Source organism: Necator americanus, chromosome IV (assembly GCF_031761385.1).
Source record: "Necator americanus strain Aroian chromosome IV, whole genome shotgun sequence".
Lineage (NCBI taxonomy): Eukaryota > Metazoa > Nematoda > Chromadorea > Rhabditida > Ancylostomatidae > Necator > Necator americanus.
The window spans coordinates 11,778,442-11,802,059 of NC_087374.1; the positions used below are offsets into that span (position 1 = coordinate 11,778,442).

The 23,618-nt window shown below is 40.4% G+C and overlaps 5 protein-coding genes across 6 annotated transcripts; all 5 read right to left on the bottom strand.

Annotated features, from left to right (window-relative positions):
• Positions 1–3,794: 3,794 nt before the first annotated feature.
• On the bottom strand, positions 3,795–9,045 carry RB195_000984 (uncharacterized protein; the record flags this gene model as incomplete). The annotated part of the gene is made up of 3 exons (XM_064197552.1): positions 3,795–3,978; positions 8,846–8,923; positions 9,017–9,045. The coding sequence occupies 3 exons, from the start codon at positions 9,043–9,045 to the stop codon at positions 3,795–3,797; spliced, it is 291 nt and encodes a 96-aa protein (XP_064053433.1).
• A 1,373-nt stretch (positions 9,046–10,418) lies between these two features.
• Positions 10,419–10,991, bottom strand: RB195_000985 (uncharacterized protein; the record flags this gene model as incomplete). Of its 2 annotated transcripts, none has more annotated exons than XM_064197553.1 (1): positions 10,419–10,991. In XM_064197553.1, the coding sequence occupies one exon, from the start codon at positions 10,989–10,991 to the stop codon at positions 10,419–10,421; it is 573 nt and encodes a 190-aa protein (XP_064053434.1). The 2 variants fall into 2 exon arrangements, with proteins under 2 accessions (XP_064053434.1, XP_064053435.1); XM_064197554.1 differs by having other exon boundaries at positions 10,419–10,988.
• Positions 10,992–11,149: 158 nt separating this feature from the next.
• Positions 11,150–12,298, bottom strand: RB195_000986 (uncharacterized protein; the record flags this gene model as incomplete). Its single annotated transcript, XM_064197555.1, has 1 exon — positions 11,150–12,298. The coding sequence occupies one exon, from the start codon at positions 12,296–12,298 to the stop codon at positions 11,150–11,152; it is 1,149 nt and encodes a 382-aa protein (XP_064053436.1).
• A 2,817-nt stretch (positions 12,299–15,115) lies between these two features.
• On the bottom strand, positions 15,116–15,836 carry RB195_000987 (uncharacterized protein; the record flags this gene model as incomplete). Its single annotated transcript, XM_064197556.1, has 4 exons — positions 15,116–15,161; positions 15,216–15,309; positions 15,418–15,504; positions 15,740–15,836. 4 exons carry the CDS (start codon positions 15,834–15,836, stop codon positions 15,116–15,118), a joined length of 324 nt encoding a protein of 107 aa, XP_064053437.1.
• A 1,328-nt stretch (positions 15,837–17,164) lies between these two features.
• RB195_000988 (uncharacterized protein) lies at positions 17,165–17,800 on the bottom strand (the record flags this gene model as incomplete). Its single annotated transcript, XM_064197557.1, has 1 exon — positions 17,165–17,800. The coding sequence occupies one exon, from the start codon at positions 17,798–17,800 to the stop codon at positions 17,165–17,167; it is 636 nt and encodes a 211-aa protein (XP_064053438.1).
• Positions 17,801–23,618: the final 5,818 nt, after the last annotated feature.

Below are 23,618 nucleotides of genomic sequence, written 5' to 3' on the forward strand. Positions count from 1 at the left end.
ATTGTGCACGCGTCACGCAATCTTACACCTTAAATAATTCTGAAATGAAGTCGAACACGTGGGCGCATAACCATAAGGAGAAAAATCGACGACATGACGACATGCACGCATTTTATCCTTTGAGAGGGTCCGGAAGATGCGACTTCCGCTGTTCAGTCACGTTCACACAAAGGAAATTAACGTTTCAGAGATGAAGGCAAGAAGTAAGAAACATCAACTCCAACTGTAGGCACAAAAACCTCTTGTAAAGTTGTTTAAGTCTGTTGTCAAGTAGAAATAAAATAATCAAAATATAATAAAAAATAACAGGAGAGCTGCAAAAAAAACACCCTTTCAAGACTCACTCTCCTCCCTTCTCCTTTTTTTTTGTTTTGTTCATTTCTTACTTGTTATTATTTGTTCATAACTCAACTCTGAATGTTAGAAGCACTTTTCTGGTAAAAAAAAAGAGCACTCACGAAATATACGTGTAAGTTAATACTTCATCATAGTTAACACTCTCAACTTCCTTGTCAGGTTAAAAAAAAATCCTTTCACCGAATTAAGCTGACACACAAACGAAAACCTACTGACCATTTTTTTATTTTACAAAATGAAAAAGGACAATTAATAGGATATGTGACAACAATGCTCAAAGAAACCGCAAGAGACCTCCCTAAAGGGCAGCATATCACGATTTTGCCGTGGTGCAGAGCCCGCAGCGAAAGAATGGAATTCGGATAGTGGATTGCGGAACACAGCGTGGTTATTGAAATCTAGAGGAAAAAATTACGGTACCACGAGAAAGAATAAGACGTTGAGTTAAAGGCAACATGCATGAATCAGACGTGGAACCCGCGGGAAAAACTAGAGATGGGGTTGTAGATTGCGAGATCCGAGGCGGTTCCGCTCTCTTCCTCGTCGTAGAAAACGGCGTGAGAACCACTTTAGTTCCTTTGAGGTTAGGACTTGCCATTACGTACTCATTCCGGTCCCCTAACATCAGGACTATTCACTGGTTTTACGTGAATAGGGTGGTGAGAAGACATCATTGATCTTCGACCGCTCGCTCGTGGATGCGGCGCGTGCACAAGGGTGGCGCGTTACAGCAGAAATCGTCGTAAAGAACAACATCTTTCACGCAGTTTTTCACGACGATTAGTGAAAGATGAGCGGAACCAAGCTGGGTTCCGCAATCTACTACAGAACTCTACGCTTTTGCTGAGTATTCAGCACTACGTCAAAATCGTGATACGTTGCCTTTAATTTAGTGCCTCAGCATGTCTCAAAGCTAAGAAAAAAGTGCAAAGTGAGCATTCGGCCTATCTTCGCCGGATTGATTCGACACAGACCATAATCTTAGTTTTTCTACCAACTAGAGCACGCAGATGTGGGCATACGATATTTAATGGGGTATAACTCAATAATGAACCCATATAACTCATATTTCTCCTCAGCATACGTAATCACAGGGATTGGTTTTCCAGTTATTCATGTCTTTTCCGACATCAAGATCGGACACATGGTTTTCTTAAGCTTACAGAAACGTCCGTACAAGGAGAAGACCAGAGAGGATATGAAGATAGTTGCATGCCGGAAATGAACTTTGAGGAGGGAACGGACAAAAACCAAGAGAAAATAAGCTCTAGCGTTTTAAAGGAAGAATCTCACAGCACTGAGTGCTAGGAAACGAAAAACATCAACAAACGAAGAAAAACAAAAAAAAACTAAAGATGAGACAAAAAAGTAAACGATAAGCGAGACGAAGAATAGAAGAATGAAGTATAAAGGATAAAGTGTCTGGCATTGATTAATCCGCTTGGGATGCGCCATCACGTTCACTTCAATTCAGAATCATTAGAGGTTCACGAACAGTAGCCTATACAGTGACTGGAATGGGGATGGTTAGCCGATGTATCGAGTTAGTGTTTTCATGCTTCCAGGCAAGTCTGGTACCAATTAATCTAATCCGGAGGAATGAAAGGGCTGGTTGGCGTTAGGGCGGAATCGAACCTCCTGTCGATTGTGCAGACACAGCGGAATTTCTTATCAACTGTTCTACACCCTCCGAAATAGAACAATAAAAACAAGAAATCGTTAAAAGGACAAATGACTTGCTGTTTAAAATACGGCCTGTTTGCGTATTGTTTTCCAACTACCATTTAATACATTTACGTTTAAAGTTTCCTGGTCCATGGTTTTCTGTGTTAACAAAAATTTGATCTACGAACTACCAAACGATGAACGACAAAGTTTCTGGCGCTCTTCTGGGGTGCACCAACACGTTCGACTTCAATCAAGAATAGTTTGAGGTCTGTGAGTGTCTGACCTGTCTATACAATGAGTTCTGGGGTCAGCCAATTTACCAAGTCAGTGTTCTCACCCTCCCAAACGTCTGATATGAATTTATGTCCTCGGGCCCTCGAACTGCCCCAAAGTTATGAGAACTTTAACCATTCTACGCCGGTGCTATATTTCAGGAAAAAAAGTGATAAGTAGATAACAAAAGGGGTACGATTTCGAACCACGCACTTCTCCGAAACGAATCGATTGGAAAAAAAATTGCAGAGACGAGATAAATAATGGACAAAAAGGTCGATGTGTCTGGGGTGGGTAGACGTTTCCCTGAGGGATGTGGAAATATCGAAATGTAATAAATATCGCTGAAAAGTTAGGGTCACAAAAGTGTTTTCTGGTTCGAGCTAGAACTTGAAGTTTGAAGTCACATACTAAACATACAGCAGGCGCGAATAAAATAATTTCGTAAAACTAGGAAGCATAGAAAACGACTTTATTTAGCAATAAAGTCAGCATAGCCGCAGGCATTCGACTCCAAACAACGGTGATTCGCCGGCGATGCATCAAACTGTGCCAAAAAAGATTGTTCGCGATGACGTTTTGCGTAACTCACCCCTATTCCCATCGGAGAGCAGAAATAAACTTGACTGCGCTCCAAAACAGCCTCACCACGAGAGTTCTGGAAATCCTCAAAGTGCACAGAGGGGAGAGAGAGAAACGGAAAGACGAGCAGACTGAAGCTATTTAGATCTCAGCTAATTTCCATTGACACCTTTGAAAGTATCAGATTAGAAGCGTAAAGGGAGAATACACACTTCGCACAAGGGCAACGTGGGCAGAATAGGAGAAAAAAGGATTCGGAACTCTCGCAAACCACATTAACACATCCGTCGCAAAATAGCATCAAGTGCTGTATCCAGGGCCTCTATGACGTCATTACGTCAAAGCTATTGGATAATACTAGGTACCGGAACACGTAGTGTCGATCTTTTTCATGGATAATTTCAAATCAAAATTTTTTTATTCTTTAACCGGCGAATCAAACAATGTATCGACTAAATCACTCAGGAATTCATTCCCTTCCACCAATGGAAGAGGAAATGTCACGCTCGTAAAATTCGGGAATTTTTGGAATCAAAGGAGGACAGTTTTTTTTTGAAATGATTTGAGGAATGGTACTTTTTGCCCGCTGAAAAATTAGACATAGAAGAAAAGATGATAGTCGTCAGTTGGGCTAATGTCGGGACTATACGGTCGATGAGGTAAAACTTTCCAAGCTAATTGGGCAATTTTTTAATCTTTTTCCCTGAGCAGATGTTGCAATGCGCCATTTTGATGGCAGACGTATGTAAATATGTGTAAGTAGGTGAGGAACCCACTGATCGAGTTCTCTTCTGTAGCCGAGTTTATGGAGGAGTTTGCGCATCTACAATTCATCACACTCAAAGTGCTCTGCCATTTCAGCAGAATTATGTTAGGGCCCACTTTCGACCAGTTCATCCAGGGCTCTTTTTTGATCACAATTGAGGGCGAGGCATGTCTTCAAGACCCTCGGCATCTTCTCGAAACCTTTTGAACCATCGCTGAGCATACCGAATGGTGAAGGTCCCCCAGGCAAATACAATATTAATTCGATTGACGGATTCCGTAGCCTTTAGCCCGAATTTGAAGTCATACAATAGGCACATGCGAATTTGGACACTGGACCGAGAAATAATCTTAAGTGGAAATTTAAAAATGCGAAATAGAAATAGAACATTAATCATTACAAAAATAAGCAAAATATTTAGCTATAATAATCAGGAGAAAACACTTGAAATACTAATTTTTCCTAACCAGATTGCTATAAAAGCGAAAAAGGTGTCCAAAAACGACACCAAGCATTCCGGTACCTAATATGTTGGAGAAATCGTGAACATCCCCATTCTTCGCCCATTTTCTACGTTCTTAACGCGGAGAAAATAATGAGAATCTCGTCAAAGAGCTCTGCAGATGCACATAACGGATCCGGAAATCCGAAAGGACTTTTTTTGTAGCAGCAATAAACAGAGATGTGCCATTTTATCACCATGGAGACGTCCTAAAAATGTAGTTTCAAAAAGACTAATAACCAAACTAACGGCTAATAATACGCAAATCGTATAGATAATTCGAGAAAAAGTTGTAGTCCACCAGTATCAAATACGTAACTCATCGTGCGAAGTCCAGAGAATTTAGAGGATTTAGAGCCAGGATTTAGAGAATTCAATTTCAAACCAGTACTCAAAACTACAGAAAAATGCTTGTGCGTCTTATTTAAAAGTGGAATAATCGCTGGTACTATTATCAATTGCTACTGATTGTACCACGGTTTATTTGAGAATTTGAAAAGAGTTCACCTCCTTCATCGTTACTACTTGCGCCCCAAATGTAGGCTTTCCTCAAGAAAAGTCCAAACTTCGACCACTTTTTTCAGAAACAACTTCCACACATTGCAATCTCATATGAATCGTCGATAATCGTAGGTTAGAAGGATTAAAAACCACTCTATCAACAATTCCGTAATACGCTTTGAAAAGAGGACCGAATCGCTCGTAAAATAGAGTTCGACTCTTTTGGACAACTTAAGTTCAAAACCCAGAGGAGTCAGCCTAGTTGATGAGCTCATTTAGCGCTCAGAATGCGCTCCCATTCGTAAGTGGACCAGCAGCGAGTTGGTGAAATAATGCTTCACCGTGGAAGGAGTTCTAACTTCCTATGTACTTGCTCTCTATCTATCGGATTTAGCCGAAAAGGAGGCAGAAGTGAAACATAAAAACTTCTCACAATTTTCTAAAGCTTAGCAGAACACATCTATGTGGAACGAGTTTATCGCCAATTTTCCACACATGCAAGAATTTCAATTTTCGTTAGGGTCTCAAAATGAAAATAAAAAATTAAATTCACAAATTAAAAGAGAGAATATCCTCAGTTCTCATTACGTATTTTCGTTACCTGCTGTTGATGAGATCTTTTTCTAATGTTCATGGAATACGGAAGAAAACTTACTTGCACTTCCGTGCTACCATCCTATCTGCTTGAGTTTTTCATATATGATGAAAAGGGTATTAAAATAATGCCTTTTCAGATTTGGAAAATGGATTCTTTGCATAATTTTATTCATTCCGGAAAGAGGACAGCGATTATCCATACTTCTGCAATTAGTTTAGGGAGACTTCAATTCCTACTTCTGAAGATGGCTTTGATAAAAAAAAATTTGAGTTTGGAATGCGAAAAATGAGTTCACTTCCTGATCTCCCTGGTATGATTGACGGTTGAGATGCAGGTGGTACATAAAGGATGAAGATTCCGGATGAAGATTGCGACTACGGGCTCGATTTCAATCGGTTGAGGTTTTATGAGCACGTGTGCAGCCCATACAATGACTTGCGGCTGCGAGCCGATGAATTAAATCAGTGTTCTTATTCTCCCAAAAGTGTACGAGTTTATCGACCTCGGAGTTAAAAATCGTTTCGTAATCGGTAGTAGGGGAGTTTAGATAAACAATCAGGAACCATCAACCTACATTCACTTCTTACCCAACTCTCAACCGGCTGCGCTAGACCTCTTTCGGGAACTGATGCATAACAGAATCCTTCAAGTATGACATACGACTCAGGTATCGCGGATTTCCCTCTGCGGCGTAGTTCTGAGATGAGAAAACACATTAAATCAAATGTGATTTATATGCAGGAGTCCAGCATATAAGGAATAAAAGGCTCTGACGTCTGTGCAACGAAAATCTAGTCATTCAGCAAGAAATGGATCCATTATAAAGTCATCAAGGCGGCCTTTTAAGGAACGCATCTATCGTCCATCACCTCCATTCTCGAAAAATTAGGCCACTTTGCCACTGCTCCCCATAGCATAGCGATTTCTATCAGAATGGACAGTCTCTATGAACTCGAAAAAGCCACAAAAAATTCAGTTTTTTTTTTCTCGAGCAATTCCGCATTTTCAATGTTGACGAGAGGAAATATAACTGAAATGCGCTGCGAAATCTGGACAAGCATAGCACCATTGCAATATTATCGAAGCATTCCCCACACAAAAACTACATATCTACAGCTATGAAAATTGACTGAAATTGTGAGAGATAAAAAAAGGTCTCGTTCGGTGCTTCATTCAGGAGATAAGTCCGCAACGATCGCGTTTATACATATAGCATTTGTTAATCGCGTTGATTTGCAGCAGCGTACAAAAGTTCGTGGAAGAATACCATAAATACTAGAAGAAAGAAATGCATTGTGTTCATGAGGAGTATAAATGTTTTTTTTTACCGAAGGGTCAGCATTAGGTTATCTCAACTGAAGAAAGATTCACTGAGAATCTATATTTTCTTGTTTTGTCTATGAAGTTTTGGTGAAACTTCATTTTTGCCCTTACGTTCCGACAACTTCGTCTTTATCAAAGGCCTGAGAATGGCTAGAGATTTTTGATGCGATGCTTATCGGATCAAACACTTCCTCCTTTCTTGCCAAGCCTCCATATCGCTCTAAGTACATCACGCAAGAACTCCAAACAGGAAAACAAAATTGGCAAGTCTCACCCACTAGCGCGGCTGATGAACCACCGCGTTCTTACAGATTGACACCAAGGACGAGTGAGATCTACACTGTCCAGAATCCTCAAATATTTTTGTCTGGGGATGGGGCTGCATGTGGGCAATCTTATGCCTCACATAATACGAGAATTCATCATGTTTTAACATCCTCTAAATACAGAATTATGATATATAACACAATGCTTGATAACTTGTAGGTAGTAGTCTAGTAGTAGTCACGCGGATTACTATCAGTATTACGGAATTAGCCGAGGATTGGTGCGATGTAGGTGGGCAGAATTGGAAGCAAGACGATGTAAAACAGGCAGAATATGAGGAGTAAAGTAAAAAATGTATCTATTAAAGTAAAGAGTAAATCATATACACCAAAAGGTGCACCGTAGAAGGGAATAATATTCAGAACCAGTCGCTATTTGTCACATTGTTCTTTCGTCAACTTTCATTTTTTTAAATTCAACGATGTTTTTTTCAAATATTCTTGTCAACTCACTCTCCTGCTACTGAATAAAGATAGTCCATGCGAAAGTTAGACACTACAACACGAGCTCTTTTATTACTATTATTATAACGATGATTTCTCTTAGGTGGTGCAGTAACGAATGAGGAATCCGCAAAACCGTCAGGAACGTAGGCAAAATCTAACTAGGAACTGGATGAAGGATATTATCGTTCGGTAGACAAAAAATCACTATCTTTGGTTGCATCTTCGTCAAATAAACTGTCAACCCCAAATTTCCAAGTAAGAATAGCCAAACATTCAAATTTAGGGTTAAAGTTCATCTTTTCCTTTGACCAGCAGCTATCCTAATCTATAGCAACCGTGTCCACTTGTACGTACAGACACAAAATTTTACACAACAATCAAAATATCAGAAATGAGAAAAATTAAATTAAGAATTTCATGAAGTTCCCTTTACCAATCTTTTAAGAAATTTTGAGTCCTTTAATACTTTTTCAACCATAACTTTAGGCTATGTAAGGTTGCATTCATTGTTTTTTGGGGCCATGTTGCTTACATTTTCAACGAAGTGTCAATTTTCTAAAATAGATCTTAGAGAAAGGAGTGTAACGATATATAGGTTGTTCTGAAATTTCCATTTTGGGACAAAATAAGACCTGCCAACGGTGGTCGACGGTACTCTACTGTCATTTACCGACGATTTTTCAACGTTCATGTAGTTTGGTATTTGTCCTGAAGATTTTCTAGTTTCGGAAATCGAGAAATTTGAACTCTGTTTGCACATTTTCTGATAGAAATACTGCGATGAACTACTTAAAATTGGAAATCACCGTAGATTGAAAAGAACAGAAGTGATAAGTATTGCACCCTAAGATTGTGGTAAAACTAGACATAATTTGTACAAACTGAACATAGTTTGGTACTGATAAAATAAATCTGCAACGCATGTTTCCAGCCACGGGCTGCACAATAACCATGAACAATAAACCTGGATTGTCTGGAGAAAATGTTGAGCCTTGTCAGGCTGACTTAATGTAAATTAATATTAACACTGTCCATAAATGTGAATGTGGAGGTGGATTACGGTAGCCAGTTAGGACTACTTGTGAAAGAGTCCTGCGAATTTCAGGTCATATACATATCAAAGGGTTATTTACGGCATTGTTCTTCGAATGCACACCTACACAATATATTTCCATTTATCTGCACTCTGTATGTGAATCTTAATGTCTACATCCATAATTATAGCTCCTTGTTGAGCGCATTATATAAATAGTTTAAATTTGCGTTGAAATTATATATAGCGTTCGGTTCATTATTCCCTCATCACAATACTTGTGTGATACTAGTAGCACAACAGAAAAGTTAGTAGTTCCCTCGTGATTAGCCGCCACAAAACAATTAGGAGAGTCGACATCAAACACCATCGCATATTTAATAGGAAAAAAACGTGTGTAGCATTCGATGTTGGTCAGCAGTTACACTAAAAGCAGAGCTTGACTAAAGAAAATAAACGAAGCACTCACTTCCAGTACAGTTCCTGCGTAGTACATACCATCATTAGCCTAGCTAACTGGTGTTTCCTGATGCCACAGAGACAATACCTGCAAGAAGATTTTGTGAATTTTTCAAATAAACACCAATCCTATGTGCTTCAAAAGATCATGAACTTTCGTCACGTCACGTCAGATATTTACCCTTCAGGCCGTAATAATTTGGAAGTCATGATTAATGAATATGGAAGGAGGCAAGAATTATCGCAGAGAAAGAGGAAACTAAAAATTATTGAGGAGATCATCTTGGATTGATTAGAAGTGACACATAAATTCTTCCACAAGCAGTTTCGTTTTTTTTTTCTGCGGAAATCGCAACTTCTACAGTAAAAGTAGAATATAAACTACATTATGTACATACTTAAATTTTATAACGCAGGTTACCTTTTCCTAATGGTACTGTAACAATGCTTAAAACCATTAAAGTAAATATGGAAGTGGAAAAGAAGATCCGTAGAAGAAAAAAACACTCCAGATACAGAAAGTAATAGTTGCTGAAGTGAAAAAAAGTGCAGAAAATAATTGTGGTAATTAAATTAAATTAAACTAAACTAACAGTCAATTAAGTTCAAGTAAGTCTCAATATTTATGGCACGCATATCATGCAATTTCGTTTTCTTTTTCTGGAAATCGCCGCCTAAGATAAAATAGAAAAGATCGTTTCCAAAACACAGAAATTCTCCGCCGAAGCTCTGCTAAACCGAGTAAAATTGCAAAATGATATTCAAAAAATTAGCTCGTTATTTGGGAATCATATTGACAAAAGAAATTGTACGCGAAGTAATATTTTTTAGCTGTAAAAATACCAACCAAATGAAAAATACGAAATACTAGTTACCACAAGCTGGATTTAAAAGTTGGATCAGTGTAGGACCTCACTATTTTTTTTTTGATTGGCATTTTATGGTGATCACCTCACTCCAAAGCATACACCACGCAAACACTTCAATCCACCACTATCTCAGGACCAGTCACAGTCGTTCGTGGTTCGAAATCACTTCGAAATGAACACGAAGAGGTGACTAAGAGGACCCTACGGTAATTCTTATCTTAAAACACACTGAAATTTTGGTGTGACGACCAAATTCATCTTTAGTGCCGGAGCTGCTTGCGTGGTAGTTAGAAAGACAATTTTTCTTATGATGTCATTTATGTATCAATAAATTTATTCGTGATTCAATGACATCGTAAAAATTATTACATTGAAAAATCGAAAAAAAAACTCAACGGTCAACAGGACAACAATTCACGTTAAGCAATGTCTCATTCTGTTTATATACTGAACGAGAGATTTACGGTAGGTATAAATCTAGTACAATTGCACTTCAACGTACCCACTAGCACTGTAAATTGTTTCTCAACGTCAGCCTAGTCTAGATGAAATGTACCAAGCCTCGCTTGTAGAAAAACAAGAAGTGGATGTATTTGTGAAGCGATAGTGAGCTGACTCGACTACACATCTCGACTAAGACCCTGCAATTTACTGGAGAAAGCTCTTTAGCGGAAAATCATGACAGGAAGTCATCACAAGTGCGAAAAGTTCTCATTACGTACAGGACACCAGACTTGACTTACTTGACTTAATGATGTCATCGCCTGATGCGATTACCCGCTCTTCGCCGAGGTGTGCCGTCCTTGAACACAGCTCTGCCCAACCTTCTCGATCTTCTGCGAGAACTTGCACAGAATCAATCCATTCGTCGCTATTCCATATTCTGCGAAACCTTACGTCTCGCCTGAACTGCCTTTCCACGCCGAGTGTCCTCAGGTCCTCTTGCACTGCCTCAGTCCAGAACTTCCGTTTTCGGCCAGGTGGCTTCTTCCAGCTCGAACCCGACGAACTCCTCAGAACTCGTTGAACAAGCCGATCTACCGGTCTCCTTAATATATGACCAAAAAAGTGAAGACGATTTACTTTAGCCACTTCCGGTGCAAGATGTTGATGTTTCCCTCGTGTCACCCACCGATATACCACATCAATTTCTGCGTAAAGATCTTCATTGTGACATACCCTAGGCCAAAAGTAGCCGAGTAGCCGTCTAAGCAGCTTTCGTTCCGTGCAGTCAAGCCTCTCCATAACCGTTGATGGTGCTGCCCAAGTCTCCGATCCGTACATCATGATGGGGCGAATTGTGGATAGGTAGACTCGCAGCTTGACTTCGTTGGTGTTGGGGTTCGCCCACAGGCATTTCGTTAAGGAGTTAAATGCAGAAGTGGCCTTAGCGTATCTTTGCTGAACATCTCTCTCCTAGCTGCTATTGTTCTTCAGCGTACAGCCTAGGTACAGAACTCATCGATGAGTTCTATCGGTTGTCCGTCCACCCTGATTCCCGTTCGTGGTCTCGAAGAGATCCACATCTGCTTGCATTTATCAGGGCGTAGGTGTAGTCCATAGGCTGCAGCCAGCTTCGATACAAAGTTGAAAACATGTTGAAGTTTCGCACTGCTTTCCGCGAATATAACGACATCGTCGGCGTACTCGAGATCGGTCAAGGAGCGTCCTGATGGTGCTAAGACAATGTCGGCAGGACACTGGTCCATTGTTCTTCGCATAATGTCGTCGATTGCGAAATTGAACAGGAAAGGTCCTGCCACTTGTGCCCCTTGTCTTACTCCAGTTACCACTTCAAACGGTGTTGTACATCCGGCTGGTCTTCGAACTGCAGCAGTTGTTCGTTGATTCATGTCATCAAGCAAGCGAACGAACTTTCCTGGTACTCCATCGACGCGGAGAGCGTTGAGAAGACGGCCTCGGTGAGGACAGTCGAACGCGGCTTCAAAGTCCAGAAACGCTATTTGCATTAGCTTCGAATACCGCTGCCAGATTTCGATCACTCTCCCGACGATGAACACCTGGTCAATCGTAGATCGGCCAGGACGAAAGCCAGCTTGCTCGTCGCGCATTGTTTCTTCGCGATGTTTCATGAGTCGGTCCAGGATAATGCGCTCCAATACCTTGTACATAACACGCAGCAAAGATATTCCTCGATAATTCCTGGGGTCCGTGACGGATAACTTCTTGTGGAGGAAAATTATGATAGCATGTCTCCACGAATCAGGGATCCTTTCGTCTATCCATATTGAACGGATGATCTTTGTCATCTCACGAATCCCAGACGGAGGAAGATATTTTAGCATTTCTGCGCTAATCCTGTCGTCTCCACCAGATTTTCCACTCTTCATTTTTTGAATACAAACCAGGACCTCCGACTCGGTCGGTGGCTCCTCGTTAACCGCATATGTCGGTCTATGAACGTGTTCGAGTTCAGGAGCGGACGGAGCTAGCCGGTTCAGCAAGGTCTTGAAGTGTTTCTTCCAAACAGGAAGGGTTGCTTTACCGACAGCTACCCCATTGGCAGTGTTGAGGACAGGGGAACATCTTTGTTCCCCTGTCCTCAACACTGCCAAAATTGAACTAAGTTTCATGCTCGAACTTACGTACCTTAGTGAGCAGTTCTTTTAACAAAAACTAATGTAAGTATTAGATAAAATGTTAACCAGCCAACCAAGAAGCGTCCTCGGTCATTGTTTTTTGTAGCAGAAGAGTAGTTATACTTTTAGACTTGGTCACAGTGTAGCTGCACGAGCGGACGTGCTGGAGCAACGCGGTTTTTTATCGGTCACAGCAAGCGTGTGAGCGGTTTGCTTGGCGATTTGGCAAATTTTGCCAAGCGACGTCACCCAGATCGATATTTCCCGCAATTTTTCGGCTGTTTTCATTTTTTCTGCTCTTCTTTCTGTACTTTTTCGTCTTTTATATTTCTTTTTTATATTTTTTAATGTTTGCTGTATTTGCTTTTTTTGTTTGTAAGAAAGTGAAGGAAGGCGAAAAAACAAAAAAAAAGAACATTAATATAGAAATAACTTCAATTTTCGACCAAATTTCAAAAACTAAACATGAACAAAAACAATACAATAAGTTAAGAACAATACAGATATAGTCAGATCAAAACGACATGAATCACGAGTGTAGTTGCGGTGCATTTACGTACGAAACGGCGCGGTGGAGGCAGCATTAGGAACCGAGTTAGAACCCTCGCAAACTGCAGCGATGGGTGGTGCCACCAAGGGTTTCGCGACGCATCTAGCCGCTAGGCTCCACCAAAGCGCCTCGAGAGAAGCCGCGTACGCAATTGCGTACGTGCTTCACGTCGTTTTGACCCTACTATGCAATATAAATCTGTATACTAAAAGCAAATACAGCAAGCATAACAAATATGCGAAAAAGTAAACACAAATTACGAAAAATCAAAAGGAAATGCAAAAAGAATCAAAACAAACGGAAAATCGCGGCCAATATCGATCCGGGAGGCGTCACCTGGCAAAATTTTGCAAATTGCCAAGCATACCGCAAGCCGTCTGCGAGCGATCAAGAACCGCGTTGCTCCACCACTACCACTCGTGCAACTAAACACCACCTCATGTCGTGTTGACTCGACTGTAAGCTATAAGGAAATGCATAGCCTCGTCAATCGCGTTCGTTAACCAACAGCGAAACAATCAAGCAGTTATGACAGTAGATACCGGCAAAAGTGGCGAAAACTATAGCCGAGGCAAAACGACAGGGAGCACTGCGCAGTTGCGTAAGCGGCTGCGCTAGAAGCGATTTAAAGAGCGGTTGGAATCGAGGTGGGACCATGGCGAACTGTGGCGAACGAAAGGTGTTGGTGACGCTCCTAACTCGATCCTAACCGCAACAGTCCGCCGTACCGCTTCGAGCAGAATCGCCTACACAACTGCACCGTGCTTCATGTCGCTTTGACTGCACTATAGTTATTGGATAGTGCGCAGTGTTTACGTTAAAAAAAACATGAAAGTACATAATTTTTCGACTGTGTCAACAATCGACTCACTACTGTACCTTCTCACATAGTTGTGAAATCTATGCCATAGAGCCATAAAGTCTGAATCAATAATTTAAAAAAAAATCTCTCTGGGCATTTCATACAAAAACTTCAGAGCTAGGGATAATTGTTCGTTTTTGAAGTACACTTTTTGGTTGTTAAAATATGGAGACGCTAAGACAAGGAATTAGCCATCTGTGCCAGTCTAATCGTTTTCCACATTTGCAGAGAGATACTGACTATGCCAAGTTCACTTCTGGGGTCAGCGTGTCTTATACGGAAAGGATGATTTTGATGCTATCACTTCAATAATACTTATAACAGGGTGAGCACAACGAATTCAGCAACACCTTTACTACGAAAAATGAGAATTTCACTTTTTCAAAGAATGAATTAATGAAGAATGAATTAGTCGCTGAGACGTAGAAAACAAGTGATTTTGGTATGCAAGCATAGGAAACTCATGGAAGTTCCTTGTAATCAGCGAAAAAAAAAACATTGGTGAAGAATGGCTCTTCGACTCTTGGATAATATGAATGAGCGCTTGTCTGGTTGCTTATTTTAATCACAACAAAGTATCCATGTCCATTTATTATGTAGCATGAATACTGCAATCAATCAATACAATATGGGCCTCTTTCAGCAAAAGTTCTTCTCCTTCTTTCTGAACGTTTCTTATTTAAACTGCGGAGAACCATGGAAACATGTTGTTCACAATCATTTCATACAAAGAACAACTAACAAATAAGACCAACATGCAAAAAAGTCCAGATTAACGTAATCGTGAGTGGAAACAAAGTGGTTTACCAGTTCCTCATTCTCCCTATCTCACTCTTTCCCATATATTTATAAGCTTACATGAGAACAAAATTTTTCTGGCTGTACCTATTCTATGAGAAAACAAGTTCGCAAAAACTTTGCACGATTTCACTCAAAGCACGGAAATGATGGAGATGAGTCGACTATGCCAACGAACAGATTAGAATGAGGAATTCAAGTCCCCCCAGTCCTCTCGAAGAACGAAATTAGAAGATTGTGAATTCGGGCGTATAACACTTTTCTAGCATACCCTCGAAGCCGTCGATTCATAAACGATCTCTGCTGCAAACGGTAGATTTCTGCGGAAATGAAGTTGGAGAATGTGGTCGACGAATGTTATTAACAACGAGTAATCCAACAACGAGAAATTTTCGCTAGTCTTCTCTGCAAGCCTTGCTATCAATTTCTTCAAACAAAAAATAGGTGCGAAAGAGAACCTCATTAGCTCTCAACTTGCGTTTGAAAATCCTTTTTGCTCTTTTATGTAAGTGAGCGGCGTGCGAGTGTAGCGCAGTCGGTAAGAGGTTCAGCCGTCCGCGCCATACCATGGGAGGGTACAAACACTGACATCACACATCGGCTAACCACCGCAAGTCATTGTATAGGCCAGTTGCACATTCGTAAACCTCAAACGATTCTGAATTGAAGTGAATTGAATTGAAGTGAGTGGTGGGGCCTACCAAGCAGATTGATTAACCCCAGAGACTTTGTCCCTCATCCTCTGTGCGAGTGAACGCTGTGCTTTCGATTTTTGGCAGATTATATTCTGTATGCCTATACAATGTGCAAATTAACAGTTTTCATAGTTCCAATAAATAAATTGTACACAGTTATAAAAGACAAAGAAAAAATTCCTAAAAAGCAGCGCATCACGAAACTGACGAAGTTGCGATTTCTGCGGGCAAGTATACAGTCCAGGATGTAGATCACAGAGATGAGCGTGTCCCCGCTCAATTCCCCGTAATCGTCCTGAAAAACAACGTGAGAACCGTTTTATTTGCTACAAGGTACACTCCTGTGCACGCACAGCATCCACAAGTGGGAGGTCGAAAATCAATGAGGTTTCCTCAACATTTCTTGCGTATTTTTCCTGTATTCATTGCAAATAGATTGCTATGTAAAAGCAAATAAATGTAAATGTATTGTGAAGTAAATGTAAACAAGTGAGTGGACATATTCACATTGAGATATTCACTAAAAGCACCTTCTTTGTCAACATCTAAAATATATGTCGTTACGATAAATTTCAAGAGATTACATAAAAGGAGCTCCATTAAATCAACATCATAACACTCCGTCATGACTTTATCAATTGTTATCCCAAAAATTCTTCGAATCTACCTATTTTTGGAGGTAGTGTTTCTGACCGACAGCTAGAACTACGTTGAATCAAATTCCGAGCATTTTCTTCCTCAGTGACAGTGGCCGGAAACGGAGATTTTTAGAATTATTTCCCCCCTCAGTAGACTACACTAATCCAGAACGCTTGAGATGTACCACACCTCGCTAGTTTATATCGTTACAACTGCTGTGCCTATCGTTGCATACTGCTTTTCGAACTGGACGAACAAATGAAACAATAAGTCCAGTGGGCAGACGAAGGGCAAGTGAGTGGTATAAAATCTGTTTGTCAAATCTGTTCACATTTGCTCTAAACCCGTTGCAGGATCGGCCACGTAGAGTGCTGTTTGTTAAGTCAAGATTTACTGTGTTGTAGTAGCAAAATAAACAATGGTACTAGAAGTTATTGAATATTTAGTCCAGAAAAAACGAAAGGAAACTTTCGCCGATGAATGTCATCCAATTTCATTGATAACTCACTATCAGTTAGTTATCATGGCGTTGTTCAACTGATCCTAAGGTTCGTTAATTGTCAGGAGTTTACTGGGGATGTTTGTCGAAGGAAACACTTTCAGTGGTAGCACATCTCAATTTTCTTCCAAAAGTATTCATTTATCCGATTGTGGACACGGTTGTTGTCTCCTCTTCGAATCCTTCTCATTTGCATTCTATTTCTTTCTATTTAGATGAACAGAACAGAAACCTGCATATTTGTTGTGTTGAGAAAAGATTCAAATAAGAAAATTTATTTTGTGCAGAATTTCCCAAGAGTCCACCTAAAATAGTCTCATCCCACTTCTTTTGTTTACTGATCAGTGAAGGCGAGCGAAGTGAACAGCACAAACTACAACTTTCTGTGGTATTCGCTTCCCTACACTGGTAAATGAAAATTAACAGTATTAGCATCTTCCGTAAAATTAGGATCCTATTTTTCTCACAACGCTTTCTTTTTTCCATAAATTTAGGCGAAAGTTTTCATAGTTTTCTTTCTAGACGCATAAGTTCCACACTTGGAGGACATTTAAACTTCAGCTTCGAACACTTCTTCAATACCAAAGTAATATAGACACAATTTGAAAGTGTTACTCGAAGTATGGGTTTTCGTCCTCTTCCTTCCCAACAGCCATCACAGAATGATGTTTCAACAATGATGTGAACGATATCATCGTACTGATAAAGATAATGTTCCACGTCAGATCATGCGAACTGTTGACTTCTATTAGGGTGTTCAGAATCTGCCAAAATACGGCAAAATTTCAAAACAACACAACTTTTTAACAACATTTTATTATTCTACGAAGTAATCTCCATCAACATCGACAACCTTCTGCCAGCGTCTCACAAGATCACGGATTCCTTTGGCATAGAACTCCGGCGACTTGGAGGCGAAGAAAGCCCGATAGTCATTTTCGAGGTGGTCAGGATCATCGTAGCGCTTCTCTTCCAGGTGATGCTGATGCGATCGGAAGAGGTAGTAATCGCTCGGGGCCAGGTCCGGCCTATACGGTGAGTGCGGTAGAACTCCCCATCCGAGCTCCAGAATTTTCTGGGAAGTCTTCTTCGCGATGTGAGGGCGCACGTTATCGTGCAGCAGGCGGACGTTCTCGAGTTTCGGGTGCTCCTTGCGGATCTTGTCGGCCAGTCCAAAACCAGCAGCAAAATACCGCGCACCTTCGTATGGATGCTGCTTCGCCAGATTCTTCACTTCGTCGAACGATATTGCAGTCGGTCGACCAGAGCGAGGCTCATCTTCGAGTTTCTTGTTTCCGGCTTTGAAGCGCTGGAGCCAAGCGCACACAGACTGCTCAGAAGGGGCTTCGGTGCCGAATACTCGACTTAAGTTTCGATGGGCTTCAGCAGCGGGGTGGCCAGATTCGAACTCGTAAAGGAGTACGTGCCGAATATTGGTGGAATGTTCGGCCATTATAGGATGAAATAGGCAAGGAAGAGAGAGTCAGATATGTTATGTGTATACAAGCGGTAGTGTCCTTATATGATATATTTAAAACGGGAACTTCCAGAACATCTCAAAAAATCTGCGCTACTGCGAAATTTTCGGCAGATACTTTCCGAACACCCTAATATTTAAGCAGCCGTTAGCATGTGTGCTTCCACTTCCTGAAAAAACTAGGAAATAAACATGCGGAGGAGTGATGGAGGTGGAATGACTCGCAGAACGTGCAGTGTCCCCGGCTATGAAACTGTTGCAACGTTTCATAGCGGTGGCCGCTGCGATCTGCTTTTGTGACATGCACCCGAAGTTGTTGCCCGATAGTACTTCAAAACATTTCGACACATCATGTGAAAAAGAGAAATCCAGAACTTTTAGGAAAGTAAATGACTCGTTCATTCACTTAACAACGGCATCACCGCTGGTTATTGTCCAGCTAGTTTTAATGAAACCGACAGCATCACATATGTCGCATAGTGTCGCATAGAATCAATGCATATCGCTTCCAGTATATGAGATTAGAAAGAAACGCAAATCGTTCTTTGACTCTGATTAAATTTTACATCATCCGAATGGTACACAGCTGCAACTCATATATTTTAAAAGTCAAAAAAGTGACTGGCGTATCAATCCAGTTGGGATGCGCCAACGCGTTTTACTGCAATTCGTAATCGTTGAGGTTTTGGAACGCGTGTTGGCCTATACAAAGGCCTGCAGGGCCCCAGTGGCGCATCTTTGTTCCATCAAAGATTTGAAAAAACGACGACGACGATTTGCACCGAAAAACGACGAGGCCCTGGAAATCTAGTGATGCAGCATCCGATAGAGAAAATACTCGGCTACCGCAAAATGGACGAAGAATAAAGTTTCTGGCGTTAATCAATCCGCTTGGGCCCCCACGTTCACTTCAATTCAGAATCGTTTGAGGTTTTCGAACGCGTAACTGTCCTAAGCAATGAATTGTGGGGCCAGCTGATGATCAAGTGAGAGTATTTATTCTCACAGACAAGTATGGTACCAATTTATCGACACCAGAGAGATGAAAGGCTCGGTTTGCACAACGACGGTTTCGAATGATCTATCGTGTGTCTACAACGGGCCTTTTACCGACTGCGCCACGTTCGCCCAATTCATATTAACATATTCATATTAATTCATATTTACAATTAAAAAATGTCTTAATGGATAGGAATGCACATTCCTACTTCCTGAAACGGGCCTTTGAATATGAAGAAGTCCAATTCAACGAATGACAATAGAGTCAGATGGTTATGAACAGAGAAACATAGAGTCTTATCCTGGAACGTCAGTTGTGATCCTGTACTCATAGTTCAGTGATAATATTCAGAGTCTGTACTTATCCACAAAGAAAAAAGTCACAGTTCAGCTTGTGAATTTCTGTGATGAACAAAAGCAACGGATAAGAGCAAGATGAAGCTTCTTAATATCCTCTCTGATCTTCAAAGTTTCCAGCGGAGCCACACCCTGAAGTGGGATACTGGACCTAGCAAGACGTCAACTTCCCGGAAGAAATCCAAATAGAGCAATTTTGAGATCCTGAGCTCAGTAGAATGAATAAAGATATGAAAGGATGAAAGCAATGCGAAAAACATGCCGTCAATAATGCTAGCTAAACGTGCTTGTAAACACGAAAGAATGTTGAATAGTGGAAAAGGCATATAAGAGAAAATTGCTGTGTGAACCTGGTTATTTATGGTTTGCGCGCATGTTTGGGTCTGTGTTCTCTGGAAAAAAGGGAGAAGAAGAGAATAAGAGAATGTTCATGCATTATACCAAATGTAGAAATGCAGCGCAGATAGATAAAATTAACGAATCGAATGAGCGGAGCGCTTCTCTTCATAAGCATTGCAGCAGAACGGAATACACACTATGCAGTAACAAACCGAATATCACGAGTTGTTTGTCCTCGTCTAATCATCGGCGACTCGATTAATGAAAATACACAGCGAATACAGCGACAAACACGGAATTTTTCCAAATGTTAAAAGCTATGTTTCTTCCGCTATCAGAAAAAAAATCAAACTGAACCACTTTTACTTGTATGGTTCTGTGATACATATTCAAATATATCGCGGCGAATAAATGTTATACAGCAATGACTGCAGGTAAAGACATAGGAGGAAGGCTATGACCGCTAAAGACTCACTTTTTCATGTAACATAAACCTTCAAAAAATAACAGGAAAAGAAAAAGGATCCGGCATAAGAGGAGCGCATCTCAACTGCGAGTAGAGCTGACAATGACAGAGCGAGTAGGAAACAGAGTTCAGCTCACAGAACAATATTGCCCTCATTTTACTGGATTGTGGAAAAAAGAAAAAAAAGTGTTTTCCCAGGATTAATTATGTAGTTGAAATAGAAGCAATGCTTTGTTCAAAAATTAAACATCATTCAATTAAAAAATCCTCGTTCAACGGCAAATTTGTGTTTTTATCGTCCGATGTGTTGGTTTTTGTTTTTCCGATCACTAAAAGACCTGGTGTGTTAGGCAGAAAACTAAGCATTTCTGACAATTTTTTGTTCTTTTTTGCACTTCATCGAGGTGACAAGACAAAGAAAAGGCGAAAACAAACAAGAAAGTAATAACAGTACGATGCATCGGAAAATTTTTTACACAACAGGAAAAACTCGCTGAGAATATGCAACGAACAACAATAGAGAGTCACTGATTAATTTGTTGTTGCTTCTTTTGCTTACAGAAAATCTATGGGTTGGGAACAAAATCGAGTTCTTTCGAATCCACTACTCCTAGTCGACCGATCTCTGCCTTAGCCGCTTTAATAACTCGATTAAATTCGAAAAATAAACGAAAATGTCTGTATTCTGTCAAAAATACTCCTCTCTTTGTCCACATCACAGTACATTTCAGTGGTTTGAAAGATAAGAATTAATCAAACTTATGGACTACAACACCATCACATCGGAGAGAAAAAGAGAAAGAAAAAAACTCTATCAAAACGTTTGTAACATTCTCCTAATAATTTTTATTTCCACATTTTTTTTCCAACCTGAGAATAACGCTCATAGTTTCCCAATCAGAAGGGTGAAAAAAATAACTGTAGGAAAAGATGAAAAAAACGTAAGGAGTCTGATTCTCGTGAGATCCAAGACGAGCTTTTGCCGAATTTCTAGGCCTACACGGGTTCCGCCTTTTCGTAAAGAAAAACAAGGGGAAAAGTGAATTAGCTAGAAGAAGAAAAACAATATCTAATGAACACATAGGCGAAGAAAAAGGATTCCTTAATGTTGTCTGTAGTTTGCGTACGTGTGCATATTCTACAGTGACCAACAGTACGCATAACTGATCCATCAGCATAATTTTTGCGGAATTCGTTGTCCTGGCCCCAGAGGTATATGCACATGTGTGACACGAATGCAAATAGCCTCAGTTCCTCATATTGCTCATTAGTCTGCAAAAATGGATTGGTTGCGACTGGTTGTTTTCGTTCGCCTTTTCGCAGTTGTTAATATGAGCACTATTTACATATTTAGCGTAAACATGCGGCGACAACAAAAAATAAACGGATGGATACCTTTGAGACATGTCTTTATCACAAAAAAAAACCAAGCAAGCTTTATTGAGGCAAGCTTTGTTCTAGCTATTTAGAATGGCTTCGCAATGTGAAGCACCTCGGCATTCTTGATATTTCTTTCGACATGTTGAGGGAGAAAATTTCAAGGAAAAAGAAGAAAAAGGATATGAGGAACGGGAAGAATTTTGAAAGCGCCCTTTGAAAATATAAGAGCTCCTCACTTATTTTTTTCCAACTCTCCATGTGACCTCCTTCAAAACTCTAAGTATTTAGAAATTATAGCACTACAACTTTGAGAAAAGCGCATCTCGAATGGATTGCCTTCCAGTTCTATTCTCAAAATTTTTCCAAGATTTCAATTGATGCCTGGTACAAGCTGAGGGTTCTTTTGGTAAGGATGAAGCGAAATTCCTTGCACTTCACTCTGCTTGAAATCGTTGAAAAAAAGCAGTAGAAATTAAGTCGCAGACGTACTCTTGCAAGCGATTCCCAGCGCATCCAAAGTCAATTAAGTGGAGCAAATTGCTCCATCACTACATAATGACGTGCTATAAATGCACAGAATGACTATCAGTCTTATTAGAGTAACAGCTGAATGAACGAGCATAGAAGGAGCAGTCTGGAATGATGAGAGGCAGTACCATTTATGGAGAACAGCAATTGCAGCATAATGCCTGCAAGATCACGGAGAAATCGGGCAAAATATTTCTCATTAAAATTTCCATCGACGCAAAATAATGAGATCGTTTCCGTGCAAATGCTAAAAGATTAGTTTTCACTTACTTCCACAAAGCCAGGAGATTTAACATGGTTGCAGCTACATCTAGTTTTTTTTCCACTAAACAAAAATTACCTCCTCTTTCTCTGAAGTCATTGTTGGATTTTGGATGCTCACTGTGCCGGGAGAGTTCAAAGAGACCTGATGACCTTTTTTCGAGGAAGAACTGAGCACAATTTAGTCCCGCTTCAATCCTTTAAAATTTGTTTTCAAGGTTTGTTAGCACCCATTCCATTTTTGATAGTGTAATACCATGAGTAAACCACAATGCGTGATCTCATTTCCCTCACATGCCGTAAATGTCCTTGAAAGCAAACCTAGCAGATTTGATCCGTCGTTAGTAGTCACTTTACCATGCTATCACAAATCATAGGCTACAAAATTGCTTTGACCGAATTTCTACAAAATTTGCGAATTAGCAAAACGCTCACCGAGGTGAGACAAAACATGCAACGGGAGGGATATTGTAATATGCTTCAGGTAAATTCCTTCACGCACTGACCACAAATCAAAGCAGGGCATTAACTGCTGTTTAGTTCTAGCAAGAAACTCCCTGTAAGCACATATTTTCAATGGGGACTAGATTTCTTGAGCAACTATCAGAATAGCACAAAATTTTAGAAAGAAATAGGTTTACAGCTATTGCGCTTTACTGCCATACCACTTCAAAACTCCTCGAAGTATCGCCAGAGAACAAGATGCCGTTTTGACTCAATTTCGTCTCTTTGGGGAGTCCTTTCCATTTATTAGAGGCGGACATTTATTATTTCCATTTATTAGAGGCGGTTGAAATTCTGGACACTAATCGTCTCTTCATTCGTTGCATTAAACGCAGCATGCCACAAAATTGACGATCTTGAATCTTTTCACGAAAAGACAAGGTTAGAAGTATTCATTACGAGCACGAACGTATTCATGCTCAATTCCCTTCACTCATTCTGAGAAACAGCTTTTCTTTCTCCTTCTTTTTGTACGATCCGTTTTCTCAACAACTTATCCGCTGAGTTCACCTAAATGAGCTGATGTAGAAACCTGATTGATTATCGTCCGCTATTTCCCAGGTGTACGCAGGGTGAAGCGTTATGAGTTCCCTCGTAGGAATCTTCATACGGGATAGCAGTTGCTCACATTGTTTTCAGATAGATTGGGGGATCACTCCCAAACTCGTAATCTTCAAGGCCCACTAAAGTAATAGGACTGTATATCCCGTACAGCAATCTCAATATAAATCTAGTTACTCTACAGTAATGCGGCTATCGACGTGTAGGTGGGTCCCGCAGTGAAACATAATCCATTCCAAAAAGTTCGGAGTCATTCCCAAGAGCGCAATATAAAAAAGTGGAAACGAATGAGAGTGAAAGTTGATGGCTGTCAGCTGTGCAATTTTTGTTTCGCTGATCATGTCCTTCTTGCGATATGACACCGTTCTTCTTCTAACACCAAACATCGGTCATGTGACA